We start from the raw sequence: 15,800 nt of genomic DNA on the forward strand, positions 1-15,800 counted from the left end.
AGTTGTATGTGTGTACCTTAATAAAAATGGTAATATGAATTTGCTAGAATCACTGCATATAGCCAAAAGATTGAAAGAAAACCAACAATACAGATGTAAGACTTGATGGTCTATTTCAAATGTTAAAACAAAGGAATGTAAAGATTGCTTGAATTTTAGTACAATAAAATAAAAGCATAATAGATAAAAATGTATACATAACCAGGACAAGAACAACTGTTTAGGATGATGTTTTAATAAAAGTTGTATATCTTTTCCTCCAATATATAAATTTGGCTCCTAACTTTGCCAGAAGGAGGACATCTAGACAAGTATCCATTTTTCTTGTCATTTACTGTGTTTCTTCTTTATAAACATGGAAAGCAAAGTCAAATTAAAGAATAAAAACAAAAGATAAAAAACATCCGCCATCTCCATTAAACCATTTTAAAAAATAAATTTAGCAAATTCCATTGACAGAAAAATATGACACATTTTTCAGAATCAACATGAGTGTCATGCAGGAACATCTTTATACACATGATCGTGTCTGAAAAGACCTGTCAACTTAGCAAAACGTATGTGCAGTATTTTTCCTAAAGAATATTAAAATTACGTTCTATCGTTGTGTTACGCTTTGGATATCATGCCATAAAGGTCTCAAGCACATATTTCGTAATTATAAAAATTGCAGCGTGTGAGAATAATGGTGCATTCCAGTTAGAAACATCTTTGAGATAAAGAATCTAAATATCAATATTGCTAAACAGACGGAGATACATGCTGAAAGAGCCATCCTTAAGAGCAAGCTACTTCAGAATAAAAAAGATCCCCCGTACCCAAATAGTGGTATTTTTCATAATTTAAAACACTAACTTAGTGATTTATATCATTTTATTTGGCCTTACAATCTATTTGGGGTATTTGGGGTTTGGGGTATAGTGCAGTATTTGTTAAATCAACTATCCTGATTACATACTGTATGCATCTGACCAAAATATTTGCCCATATCTACAGTTAACTGCAATGAAGAATATTACAGCAAATTGCAATAAGTTTTGCGGACCTATGTAGCTTTTTTTAATAGACTAGCTCCCAGGGAGCCCAGTTTCTATGGTCCATAGATACGTGTCTGTCACATACAACTGTTTCCCAATTCAATCTATGGCATTTAAACTGACCAGGGGAATGGCAGTTTGTATATTGCATAAACAGGCAAATAAATATACTAATAGCCCTAAATATAGCAAGACAGTCCCTGTCAAGGTGGGCATGATATCTCTCAATGACTGACCATACTACTTCATTCAAAGAATAAAAATCTTTCTAAGCAGAACTACCACTTAGGGTAAATTAAAGCCATATTTTTATTAATAGGAGGGTCTTATCATGTATTCTGGTTTGTAAATGTAGACTTAACTATTTAACATGATTTGTCATTTTAAAAATGCTGTCCTGGGCATTAGATCATAATTACAGCCATGTAGCAGGTTAACACCCATTTTACCATTCTAGCTGCCAAAATACACTGTTCATATTCTATTCAAGTCACAGGTGGCATCGTGCTTTTAGAATAAATACATCCAGACAATTAGCCAGATAGTATAAGGTACTCTTGCCATTGATTTATGTTACAGAGACCCAATATAATAGAACAAGGAATAGATGCCTTAAACAATTTAAATGCTATACAAAGAAAGGCCTCCAAAACTTAAAAGCAATATAATATCCTCCCTCGACAAAGTGCCTATGGCCTTGAAACTTTGCTTTGTAGACTATCAATACAGTCTTAACACTGTAACTGGTAAATTACTGTTATTTAAATGAATCCCCACTGACATTCCATGACATACTGCCATGTAAGGAAGTGTGGTGTTTAAAGACTGGAGTATGTTGGTGTTAATCAGTTTATGTAAGTGGTATAGTAATAAATAAACGAATGAAGAATTATAATTTTGAATGTGTTCTAGATTACCCCTTAACGGAGTTTCCCTTTAGGAATATTAGTATTCCTCACAGAGCTATGTGACCTCAGTAAATGTACTAGGCCTCCAGCCTCGGGTATTTATACGACTTCTAAACTCTATGGCAAAGTTTCAGTAGTGGGTACATGATCCCGTATATCCATGATACAGTTGTTTTGTTAATGCACAAACATGTAAATTTTTTATGTATTTATATAATGGTCCTCTACTTAAATTTGATAGTGAAGCATTACCACAAAATCACACAATGGGCTTACTTACATAATAGTACATAAATGTCCTGTCGGAACTGCATTACAAATCTCAATAGTCAAAATAATGCAATCCCAGATTGTCTGTTGAGATGCTTTCTTTTTTCATAGCCTCAGTGAATGAATGACTATTTAAAATCTAGACATCTCTGGCTCACTTCCGCTTTAGTTAAAGCTCCAAATATATGAACCGGTTGTAGATATGAATTACAGATGTAAAATTATACTTATTCACACAACCACACAAAGAAGAGAGAAAGTGGACAGCATTTAACATAGTTGTAATGTTGATTTGTTGAATCTATAATGACAATAAGAGCATAAAAGGCCTTGATTAGTTCCTATGCACATATGCCAATTGTGCGATATCATATGACATTATTCCTTATATAATTATTCTCACACTCTGCCATTATTTGAGTTCATCCCAGATAAAGTGCTTTGTGAAACTCATGGCTAAGATACGAAGACGAAGGATTAAGTTCACCCATATGGAGTGTTCAGTCACTCTCAAAAGTCATGTGTTGACAGTAGCAGTCTTAGTGTTCTGTTGAGTCATTCTATCTGTTTCTGTTGAAGACTTGTCTGTAGGTTTAAGAGAAGAGTTGAAAGCTCAATCCGTAGTTATATGTTTACGTGGCATCACTCATGCTGAGCAGGCTGTTGATGATTGGTTGATGGTTCCCCACTGGGTGCCTCTGCCTCTTCATCAGAAACACCTTCGAGATGGTACACTGTACGTATGGTACGAGTAGTGAATGGAAGAGGTGCCCTCCTGCAACAGAAAGAGTGATTAAAGTAAAACTATGGCTTTTTCGAAGAAAACAGGTATATGCTAAATAATGCATACTACATATTTCAAAACCCTACAAGCTTCATTAGATACCAACAACCATTCTCTTGTGTACTGACGGCATTTCTGAACAAGGGAGATTGTTAATCAGAGTAGCAAACCAACTGCATGTCCTTTGTCCTGGCCAATGATTATTTTGCTTACTATAGAAGAAGAGAGCATCGGGAGGGGTGGCTAGGGGGGGGGGGGGGGCTGAAGCCCCAAATGTGACCCCGAAAACCCAGAATCTCAGGCGTGCAGATCTCCATTGTTAGCCCCGAGCAGTGAGCATCAGGACCGATCTGATCCTGAGCGCCGCCGAGTGTGGCCGAGTGCCATAGCAGATCCCGCCTTCTGAAGCCTGCAACGCCTATGATGGACGTCCCACTGGTCCAATGCTGAGACCGTGGGATGTGTGACGTCCATCATAGGCGCTGCGAGCTCCAGAAGGTGGGAATTACAAAGCGGCCGCTGTGCCATATACCCACTCGGCGCTCAGGCGGCCCGCTCTCCTCTCCTCCTCCTACTCTGAGGACTGACTGCCTGGCTGCTGTGACCCTGCACACCACGGCTGTGCTGAGGTAGGTCAGACAGTGTATGTAAATGTCAGTGTATGTGGGTCAGGCAGGTCAGTGTAGGTAGGTCACTACCGTCAGTGCATGTAGGTCAATGTAGGTAGGTCATTGTTTGCAAATGTCAGTGTATGTAGGTCAGTGTAGGTAGGTCACTGCATGTAGGTCAGTGTAGGTAGGTCACTGCATGTAGGTCAGTGTAGGTAGGTCACTACCATCAGCGTATGTAGGTCAGGTAGGTTAATGTATGTAGGTCAAGTAGGTCATGACCCAGCCAAAAAAAAGCCTGTCACGTATACCACAGACCCCCCCCCCCCCCGTTTCTGGCCTTGGACTTTGGTCATTTTGCCACCTAGCAACGCCCCTGGATGTCTCTATTGAAATTTCATGGAGATTTATGAGCAGATTCAATGGAAATTAATTCCAGACAAAATAAATTAGTATCTAGGTTGATGATCTTCCTTGTAATAGTGTGTTTCCCACATGGTCATGGGAGAGAGTGGAATTATGACTGAGGAATTCTTGTAAAAATTACTCTAATCGATGCAAACCATCGATTCTGTAATTGCTCTCTCGAATTTAAGGATAGCAGTGTTTTTTTTCCATTGTGATGTCACTTGCAGCATTCACCTTTTCCCACAGTACAGGGGTGTGTGGGATGGACCAGATGAAGACCCTACATATCATCCTTGTTATGTAGGCACTCTTTCAAGCTGCAGCTTCCAACAGCTCTGTGCCTGGGCTAGCTACCAAGAGCATATTGCTCATTCTTGTAACAGTTCTGGGTGTCCACAGGGTTTCTAAATAGGCTTCTGTCACTGCACAGGCTCTGCTTGCCGAATGAGGGGCAGAGCCAGGTGAAGACTGGAGCCTATATATGCGAGAACCTCCTACAAAAATGCAGCGATGCCTAAAAAAAAAATTTACACAAGAGCACGGTAACAAGCGGTCATGTTTATATGTACTTCTGGCGGCAGTGATGACTGGTTAGCTTTACCGGAAACTGCACTTATATTGGAATAGAAGCTGATTTATTTTAACCACTTACATATTTTGTGATGGGACACTTGATACAACATATACTATTCAAAATATTGTTAATATTTTTGCTTGAAAATCAGCTTTAAATGCGGATCTTCACCCATAAATCAAATGCCTCCTTTCCACCCCTTCTCCGCTCTGGTAACTGTATAGCTGGCTTTTTTTTTACTTTTTTTTTAAGAAATAGTGTTTGGTCCCGCCTCCAATACATGTCATTCTTCTAAGCAAAGGACTGAGCATTGGCAGGGCATGGGAGGATCTCAGTGGGCTAATGCTGGATGGGCGAGTATCTGAAACATGCAGATACCACCTCCTGGTAAGTGGGGCTAGGAGGAAAAAAAATTAGGGGGGGGGGGTGTATGTGGAGATCCGCTTTAATGAGTGATCATTACATCTGATGAGGAGGCAAACATTCAATATCCAGTACCACTTTATGAATCCACTGTCTGAATTTAAGCTGGCTATAGATTGATCGAAATTCGGACAGTTCAGCAGGCACCAGACCAATTTTGATCCATCTATACCAATTCTAGCTAAGAGAAAGGTCGATTTAATGATCGATATCTCTAATATCTCTCAATTGGGACTGTTGGTAAAGCTGGGTATACAAGTAAAGTTTTTTCATTCAGCCAGAAGATTGGCTGAAGAAATTCTCCCTGCAGTGCTATTATATTCTGACAGCGGGACTCCTCCGCTTTCAAAATACACCGATCAGCGCTGCAGCAAATTGGCTGCAGTCTCTGATCCAATGAATGTTTTCTAGCAGTCCCATTTGACAGAAATTGATCTACTGATCAACTTCTTTCGAACAGGGAGGGCCACACACCCTGCTGAACTGGCTGAATTTCAATCCATGCGTACTCTATCTAGTCTATATCTCCGCTTGTTCAGTGCACTCGGCTGCAGCGCCGATGTATTCTGATAGAGGAGACGTCCAATACAATAGCGCAGCTTGGAGGATTCTTCCATCCCTTTTAATTGTGTAGATGGCCCACTGACTAAACAAAAAAAAAAGATCTATGACCAGCTTTAGTGAGCAGTAATTCTACAGCCATACAGATTGAAACATTGTCTGAAAAAGGACCATAGATGCTTTTCTAAGTGTATCCAGGAAAATAATGATTATTATCTAGAATAAGAAAAGGAGATTTTGTATTAGCACCCCCTGCATGGTTTACATGGCACCAAGAAATAAAACTACATAAATCCATTCATCTCTCATTTAATTGTTTCCAAGCTTTAAAAGGCAGAAGAAGGTCTACTAAAGTGTCTATTAGACAGCTGAGCATACAATGAAAATCTCCTCCAGCTGAGTATACCTGCACAGAACTCAAGCTGGTTCTTTATTTTGTTCATAGACTGCACTTGACTTTTGCTAGCAAAGAAAACATTTACAAATGTTTGAAATTAATCCTTTAAGGATAAGAAATTTGACTCTCTCATTTGTTTCCACTTTCAAATTAAATTTCACTGATGTTTTCACTATAATTCAGACACCTTTTGAGTTCCTGGGAATGAAAATGGAGCGAAACCCCAGGCAATAGTAATATTCAAGAACTAGAAATGATTGTACTACAAAACAGAAATGTGTGTGGTAAAGAGTTAGAAGATAAAAATGAAGAAGCAGTAAAGCTCTCTTTTAAATCTTGCATTACCATTAGATAAGAAAGTCTTAAAGCCCAACTCCACTTTTTTTTCGTCAAGGCTATGCCCTAATATTAGCAGTGTAGCACCCCTGCCCTAGGCTGTCTACATTTTGTTTTTGGCTATGCCACCTGAGCAGCAATTTATTTCCCAGGTCTGGTTAGGTCTCCCTAAGCCTGGTGGATGATTGCTTGTGCCTGCCTCTGGAAGAAGCTTCCAGAAATAGAATAGGAGGTTTAGTCGCTGGGTTATGAATATTCATCTTCCTCAGCCAATCCCTGAGAAAGAGGCCCAAAAGATGCAAAGATGCGGTTGGAGAGAAGACAAATGTTTGGGAGGGAAGATCTCTCTCTCCTGGGGCCTCTGCCCCTGGGAGGCAGCATATGTTACTGAAGAGGTATTGCTATCAGGACTCAGGATGTGCTTGACTGAAGGCTTGAAGGAGCCTGGATTGAAGATAATTTGCTGGAGGACACTTTAGGAAGCTGGGCTAGGAAAGGACCCCTTTCACTCAAGAGTGTCGCAAGGAAGATGGTTGGGGAGTTGTCTCTGGATATTATCAGTAGGACCTTTTGCCTAGAGCAGGGGTGTCCAAACTTTCTAAACAAGGGACCAGTTTATATATAAATAGTACTCCTGCGCTACTATGGGATAGTAAATTATAAATGTAGGGTGCTGCAGACACCGTATGAGTCAAACAATTCTCAAAATGAAATCAGTACAAAAAAAGTGGTGTTGCGCTCCTAACAATAATTAATCTCGTGATAATAAAGTGCTATATGTGGAATAAACAAATATGTATGGTTACATGGGTACTATGTAACTATGTATCTATCACTGTATCTCCTATATGGAGATCAAATAAATATGTAAAAAAAACATATACTAAGTGCAAATTCATACACAAAGAGTGCATAAAGTGCTGATGTGATAGTACTAAATCTTATGCAACTGTGAATAGCGCATAAAAAAAAACTGTGACTATAGTGGATAATAAAAATCTTAATCCATAAAATACTATTTTTTTCTGGAACAACAATAATCACAAGCAAACATATAGTAGCAATATAGCTATCAAAAATAAATAAAGAAGTGTATGGACATAAATCAAGGTCTAAAGTGCAAAGTGCAAAGTGCAAATGAAGTGAAAGTTCTTATGGGAACAACAAGTGAAAGCTTCCTAGATAAACCGCATCTGGTGATAATGTGAAGAGTGGTCCTTCGGTGTCAGTAACACCCGTGGAATATACTGGGTAATTACCTTACTGCTGTAAGGTAAACAGCATTTGAGAAATTAACAGAGATGAATACAGCGTGCTCCTCCTGTATAGCAGTATGGGATATCAATGGTGGTCACTCTATTCCTTTCCAGGGGGGTGGGTCCCTAGGTCCCGTATGGGCACTCAGTATGGGCAGTTAAAAAAAAGAGAGAAAGCTGTACTAGGTGTAGTATTTAAAACCAGTTTGCTGAATTTCTTTCCCCAAAAAATTGGAGAAGAAGTGACGTCTGACACGAGCACGGTGCTCGTTTATACACTGTGCTGTTGATTTTAACTAAATGTGAGTAATTTTATGGCTGAATTAATTCAGCAAACTGGTTTTAAATACTACACCTAGTATGGCTTTCTCTCTTTTTTGAAACTGGAATAGCTGCAAAGGGTGGGCCAAGTCAATATTGAACCCCATTAAAGTTCATGTGTGTGTAAAGGCCTAACGCTTTTGGTAATATAGTGGGTGTGTATACATTTTATATATACGGTATATAGACAGATGTTTTGAGTGCAGCCAGCTTTTTAGGAAAATGTGCTCTCTTTAACCTGGCTCAAACTAAATAGACACAACATTTAACAGATCTGGCCATTGCATGAAATTATATACAATAAAAATGTGGTATTCCTGCCAGACATCAGGAGTATTCAGGGAAACCTAGAAATGATCACAAAATGGCTGCACTTCAAACAGCATACATGTAGAAATGTGATTATCACAAAGACAGATTGTTATCCTACTGTACAACACTAAAGCATATAGTAATTGGATGAGACAGCTGTCTGTAGCCTCAAAGGACTGTCATCTGTAGACTAATAATCCATTTCATAAAATGACCAATGCCGGACTGTAAATAAGACTCAGCATGCTGACATACTTTTTTTTGCACATGACCCAAGTTTTCTCGAGGCAATAGATCAGCTATGAGTCCCTGTTGACACAGTACTTGGGACTATTTTTTAACAGGGCAGGTTAAAGGGCGTTACTAAGAAAAATTTAATTCTTCTACATGATTTAGCACCCTTCATGTATTTTCATATACATTTCACCACCCACAGCCACCTAACACACAATGTACATGCTGCTATCCTGCAGCTTGGAAACTACACTGCGACCATCATAATAACATGATTCCCAAGATTAATCTTTCTATTTTATGCTGGTGCCGCATAGGAGACAAGAGTAGCAAAAGACGAGACAGCTTTTCTTTGAAAGTGAAGATTTGGGACTAAAGAGAACCAAGAGGAATTCCAAACAGAAGGGATTTTCTGCTGTTCTGAAACCCATTTACATTTTAGCAGCCAACCTGAGCTAATTCCAGTCTACATACAATCCTATATCTAACATCCCTTCTGGCAAACCCCATCATTTCCAGGCTAAAAAATGATATCACATTATGGGGGTTTTTTCCTAAAGGAAAATCCACTTTGCACTGCAAGTGCACTTGAAAGTAAAGTCGCTGTAGATCCGTGGGGGGCATGCAAAGAAAATAAGAAACAGCATTTTAGCTTGCACATGATTGGATGATAAAATCAGCAGAGCTTCCATTCATTTCAGATCTACCCCTTAGATTGAGAGTGACTGCACTTCCTAGTAAACCCCTATATCTCACTGTACTGTAACTCCAGCCAAAACGTTTTTTCTTAATGTTTAATAGAGTGGGCCAGAAGTTCTGTACAGTTTATTTTTAATTTATTGCTATCTGTATCCCCATTAAGGAGATCCCCCCCCCCCCCCCCCCCGTGAAATCTAAGACAGGAGTATCCAAACTTTCTGAACAAAGGGGCAGTTTACTGGCCTTGAGGCTTTAGAGGGACCAGACTGTGGCCAAGGGGATTAGAAAGCAAATAGTGCCCCATCATTGGTTTTATTGTAAGGAGTAGTGCCCTGTTCTTGGTATCAATGGACAGAGTAGTGCCCCATTGTTGATATTCCAGGTAGGAATGGTGCCCCATTGTTGGTGTCTGTGGGAGGAATGGTTCCCCATCATTGATGTTTGTGGGAGGAATGGTGCCCCATCATTGGTGTCTGTGGGAGGAATGGTGTCCCATCATTGGTGTCTGTGGGAGGAATGGTGCCCCATCATTGGTGTCTGTGGATGGGATGATGCTTCAAGGGCCAGATAAAGGTAAGCAAAGGGCCACATTCAGCCTGCACGCCATAGTTTGGAGTTTGCAATAAGACAAGAAATGAGGGAGTGTGAATATCACCAGGAACAGGAGGACAATAAAACCTGACAGATTTCTAATTCTACCTATTCTTAATCACTTAAGAACCGCCTCAAGCAGATATACCTGTACATGATTTCATGCACAGGGTCTGGGGCGCTTGCCAATGGCGACCCGCTCCCGCTGGCGACCCGATGTCTGTCGGGACCCGTCGACCATTGACAGGAGAGGAAGAACAACGGTCTGTCTATGTAAACAAGACAGACTGCCGTTCTGTCAGAGATGGAGATCTTGTGTTTCTGCAAAGCAGAAACCCGGATCTCTGTTTTCTTCCAGTTAAGCCACCCCCACACTCTTAGAAAACACTCCCTCTGAGAACACTTAACCCTTTGATCATCCCTGATGTTAACCCCTTCCCTGCCAGTGTCATTAGTACAATGAGAGTGCATTTTTTTTTAAACACTGATCACGGTTTTAGTGTCACTGGTCCCTAAAAAAGTATTAGAAGTTTCAGTAAGGTGTCCAATTTGTCTGCCACAATGCCACAGTCCCACTAAAAACTGCTGAAGTAGCAGAATACATATTGGCCTAAATTGACAAATAAATTCATTTTTTTTGAATTTTTGAATTGGTTATGTTTTATAGCAGAAAGTATAAAACATTGTTTTTTTTTAAATTTGTCAGTCTTTTATTTTGTTTATAGCGCAAAAAATAAACAAAAATTAAAAGCCGCAGAGATGATCAAATACCACCATTTGTGGGAAAAACAAGTGCATAAATTGTATGTGGGTAAAACGTCTCACGTCAGCGCAATTGTCAGTTAAAATAGCACAGTGCCGTATCTCAAAAAATGGCCTGAAGGGGGGTAAACCTTCCTGGGCTTAAGTGGTTAAAGAAGAATTTCTGGTATGGTAAATTTTTACATAATTACATTGGTGCAGCTTGGAATAATGTAACTATGTATATACCATAAATGACTGAAGCCCCTGGAAGCTGGGAATCATTGAAGTAGATACCACTATGCAGTTCTGTGCTGAATGGTTGGCCTAATGCATTCTGAACACAGCAGGTATCCCGCTGAAGTGGAGAACGTGATGTTACTGCCTAGCATCTCTACCTCGTCCAATCAGAGAATGCTTTGCATAGATTCAGAAAATGTAAAGCATTCTCTGAATGGTACCGATTCTGAGCGACCAACTTCCTGTGTTCAGAATACGTCAGGCCGGCCGCATAGCACAGGACCCCAAAGCAAGTGGAGAAGCACACTTACCTGTCCTGGGTGCCTGTGATGTTGGCCGCCCGAGGCCGACCATCCATGGGCTCTCAGCTCTCAGGTCCTGGCGCCGCCATTCCAAGGGAAACAGACAGTGGAGCCTTGCAGCTTCACTGCTCATTTCCTACTGCGCATGCGCGAGTCACACAGCGCTTTGTGAATGGGGCGCGCTGTGTTCTGGGACACACAAAGTTCCCAGAACACACCGTGCCCCATTCACTAGAAGACTACGTGAGGAGGAGAAGACTGAAGATCCCCACGGAATAAGGAGAGGCAGATTAGGACAATCTGCTTAGTAACAGGCATTTATGGTAAGTTAAAAAAAAAATATTTCCTCCAGTTTTTTTAGGAACATTTTTATGCATTTTTTTTTAGAGTGGCCCTCCACTTTAAATTGATTCAAGCTGGACCAATGTAACTGGAATTCTTAATTAAAGCGGTGTTCCAGCCGAAATTTTTTTTTTTCTTTTTAGAGTCAACAGCTACAAACACTGTAGCTGTTGACTTTTAATAAGGACACTTACCTGTCCAGTGAGCCCACGATGTCGGCTGCCCGAGGCCGATCTGTCCATCGGATCGGGTGCCGATGCCGCCATCTTAACGAAGGGAAACAGGCAGTGGAGCCTTGCGGCTTCACTGCCCGTTTCCTAATGGGCATGTGCGAGTCATGAGGTGTTTTGTGAATGGCCCCGTTGTTTTCTGGGACACACACATGTCCCAGAAGACAACGGAGCATCTTGCTGAAGAGGAGGAAGTAGGAAGAGGCAGATTAGGAAGACTGCCTAGCAACAGGGGTTTCTGGTAAGTAAAAAAACATATTTTTTTCAATTTTTTTTACATTTTTTTGTGAATGTTAATGCAATTTCTTTTTTTAGGGTGGCCATCCATTTTAACTAAAGGACATTTGTTTTGATCTCTTTCCCCATCAAATATTTCCAGTACTTTCTGTATTTGTGACATGTATCTACCTGCGCCGGATGCAAAGGTAAAGCTCTCCAACAGGGACGCAGTCAGCATTAAGAATCTTTATTCAAAACTAAAAAAAATGTTTTGGCTGGAGTTGGACGTTAAGAAACCCATGGCGCACAGATCATTGGTAAACAAATGTCTACTAGAACCAGGGGCAACCTGTGTTTTATTAGCACCATATGTGAATGTAAATCCCAAAGTACAAATAGTTAACTTAAGTAAACTGTTAAGCGCGCCATGCACATCAAGAGGTGGATAGTGATAACTCAGCAGGGTTAAGCACAGAGAGCTCTGTGTGTACAGCTAGCTCTACCCAGCAGGGGGTCCAGCTACTGCTGTCCATAGACATACCATCTTTGAACATTAGACAGGGACTCCTTTGTGCACTGAGAGTTCACAAGCACCTGGACCATAATACATTTGGACATGTTTTTTATTATCTTTCATAGCACACAAGGCTATGGAAAGACAAAACTCTGTCAGACATAAGACAGGGGAGGGTGAAAAGCGCGAGGAGACACAGCAAAAAAAAAAAGACACGCTGTCAAATATCTAACAGGCAAAGATTAAAAATTAAACTTAAAAAAAGAAAGTGGCAAAAGATCAGGAGGGGATTTCAATCACTGCAAGGAATAAGTTATGTCTGACATCTGTAAAGTCATTGGGCCTCTGATTTAAATAGCAATGTAATAGGCTGATTCAAGTCTTATATTAAAAATGCAAGGCTATCGTTGATGGAACCGCAAAGAAATAACCTTTGTAAATAGCATTAATGACCTATATTGCTTCAAATACAATAGCGTAATAATAAAGTGTTAGCCTTTGCCTTCGGTAGATAGGAAAGCCACATACACATACTAATTTAACAAGGCAGTGCAGTAATGTGCTGTAACCCTGGTGTCACCGACAATTCTGTTTTATAGGAGATCCATAGATGACTTCCTGCAAGAAAGTGATGAGCGCAATAAAAGCCACCTTCTCCAATGCTTTCAGCTCTTGGTTCTCCAGAGTTCACAACTTTATGTCAGTAGTGACATTTCAGCGACTCGCTGACTGCCATCTACACACAGTTCTAGGGAAATCTGGATTTAAGATGACAGGAATCATTTCTGCATGACGGTGGTTTTGCTGACCTTTTTTAAAGCTATTTACAGCAAAATAAAAAACATGTTTATACGTTGACTACCCTTCAGAAAGCATTCAAATCTCTTGCATATTCCAAAAACCTGTTGTCAATGTTCCAAGCTATACTGTGCCTACATTTTCAGCGATATTAATAAATAATTCCAAGTGTTTAGCTGTCAGACACAAGTTTAGAAAGTTAAAGTAGGGAAACAAACAGAGGAGCACAGCAAAAAAAGCAAATCTAAAAAGCATTGTTAGTGTGTCAGCCCCATGCAGCTCAATGCGCTGCAGAGGAACGGGGTAGGTGTATGGGAACGGTAAAGCGGCTTCTAAGCAATCTATCTCTCACACAAACTCATGCATATGGACGTACTTGCGTTGCTGTCGCTCTAACTTGCTGTTGTTACAAGATAATGAAAAGATGTAAGGAAAAAAAACAGCTAATTAAGGTTAAAGAAATGACAAGTGCAGTCTTTGAGTTCAGTGGTCCTTGTCAGTTGCTGAATATGATAGTTCCAATAAGAAAGGAAATAGAAACATTTAACAACAGCAACAGCATATCCAAACTGGTAAAAATAAGGGTGGCAATCACAGTCCATGTTTGACAGTTGTTTCCAACTAATACCCTTATTTTTATAATTTTAGAAGCAGTTACTTCATTGGCTAAAGCCTATGTTTCATCAAAACATTTTTTAGAAAATATAGCACAAGGGACGACACTTACATTCAATCCATCCTCTGACTGCCCTGTTCCCCGCCCCCCCCATATCGGTAATCTTTCCACGCCACAGTGCTAATTATCACTGCTCCTTCTGCCCCCTCTTTTAGTCATAGAAGCATTACTATAGCTTCAATGAATGAAAAGCGATCTATGGATAGAGGATAGGAGAATCAATAAAAGGTCAGCCAATTCCATTCAGAGATCATTCTTCGTTCATGGAAGCCATAGTATGGCTTCTATGAATGGAGGAGGTAGGCAGGAAAAGTGGGCATAGTTGTAACTCTTTGATGAGTGCATATACCAGGTTCCTTGGCTCTACTACCCCCCCCCCCCCCCCCATAGTATGGCTTCTATGAATGGAGGAGGTAGGCAGGAAAAGTGGGCATAGTTGGGACTCTTTGATGAGTGCATATGCCAGGTTCCTTGGCTCTACTACCCCCTAACTAAATTCACAGCAAGCACCACAAGGGACACTTAACGTGTTACTAAACCCACAGCAGTAAACTCAGTCTGTATATGCAGTAAAGCATAAAGAACACACAGGGGGCGCAAACGCCTAGTGCATTACCCAAAATGTATTGAAGGAAATCAAACAGCCAAATAAATACTCACAAACAACAGATGTAATGCGCATGACATTCCCTGATGATCAATCAATGTGGCAAAGGATGACTGAGCAATAGGCAATGGTGGCAGGCTTAGCTCTTTCAATAAATCATGGGTAAAGCACTAGCCATTTTTTGCCCCTGTGTGTTCTTTTTGCAGTTGTGAGTTGGATTCCCCTGTCTGAGGAGGGCAGCACTGCTGAAGCATTGTCCTTGAGATTTCATGGACTGTGCATCTATCCCTAACTGGTGACTGTCCTTTTGAGCGCTGGAGAAATTGCTTGTTTTAATGCAGTAAAGCATACTTGTTATACTCACTGTAGCACCTAACGGGTCAATCCTCTGCATTGTGTAAAAAGGCTGCTTGATCCTGTATGCACAGATCCTCCCCTCCCTGCACCGCCCCCCCAGATAAATCCGGATAAGGAAGAGCCTTTGGAGTCAGGCTGCACATGCTCAGTTTGGTGTGTATTGCTAGAGAGGTGAATGCAGGTGCTGGGTTTAGTAACACTTTAACATTGAATGTATGTACTGTCCCTTGTGCTGATTTAAAAAAATTCTAAATAAATGCAGGCTTTAATTCTAGCTGAATTGTTGTGCTGTAGTGCTGGTTAGGACCTCTGTTGGGTTATCTCTGCAGTCAGGCACAGCAAAAAAAAAAAAACAGAATAGTAGAGTGAGGCAATGTTAGGACCTTTGACAAGTTGCTATTGCAGTCTGCATCTAATTGGAGAAATTATCATCACTTCTTGTCCTATAAAAGTGGTCATTAGGACAGGAAAGTCTACCCAGGAGCCAATCAGACTGCAGTAAACCCAGACAGATGTTCTAAACCTTTACACAGCTGAATTAAAAGTTTTTGTTGGAATTTCACTTACAATACAACATAATATTGTTCTGCCACTCATAACCACTAAATCATTTGTTTTCTAGAACAAATTAACAAAGAGATTATTTCAATTTGATTGGCAGATTAAGAAACAGTATTTAAGGTGCTTCTCAGGTAATTACAGAAATCGATTCTAAAGTAATACAATAGCAGATGCTTTGTTGATTTTTTAGAAAAAATATAATATAAAAATGTGGCCCGCTGCCAACACTTGTCTTAAAAGAATCTGAAAAGAAAAAATAGTGGTCTACCTGAGCCGACTTCGGAGTGTGTTCACCTCCCGGTTCATGGACTCTGCTGACTCCGTCACATCTTCCAACTCTCTTTGGAGTCTACGGCGGTTGGAATTGGCTCGTGACGCCTCTTCCTCGCATTCCTCCAACTGGCGCTTCAGCTGCTTCATGCGGATGTGTGCCTTCTCGAGCTATGAAGGAGATGCAACATGTTCAATGGTCAGTTTTTTCAATTTCTAGCCGC

The 15,800-nt window shown here is 40.5% G+C and overlaps 1 protein-coding gene across 7 annotated transcripts in view; it reads right to left on the bottom strand.

Moving 5' to 3' along the window:
- Positions 1-214: 214 nt before the first annotated feature.
- LOC143934056 (myosin-10-like) overlaps positions 215-15,800 on the bottom strand; it is a 297,595-nt gene continuing 282,009 nt past the window's right edge. For 5 of the 7 annotated variants that reach the window (XM_077457325.1, XM_077457329.1, XM_077457326.1 and 2 more), the window contains 3 exons: positions 15,575-15,747; positions 13,482-13,505; positions 215-2,990 (listed from right to left, as the gene is read on the bottom strand). In XM_077457325.1, the coding sequence (XP_077313451.1) occupies positions 2,858-2,990; positions 13,482-13,505; positions 15,575-15,747 (330 nt within the window). In that variant the 3' untranslated portion in view covers positions 215-2,857. The remainder of the gene's footprint in view (positions 2,991-13,481; positions 13,506-15,574; positions 15,748-15,800) is intronic. The other 2 variants (XM_077457331.1, XM_077457327.1) reach the window with 1 other exon arrangement.

Source organism: Lithobates pipiens, unplaced genomic scaffold, assembly GCF_037356315.1.
Source record: "Lithobates pipiens isolate NorthernLeopardFrog02 unplaced genomic scaffold, aLitPip1_a1.2 Scaffold_27, whole genome shotgun sequence".
Classification (NCBI taxonomy): Eukaryota; Metazoa; Chordata; class Amphibia; order Anura; family Ranidae; genus Lithobates; species Lithobates pipiens.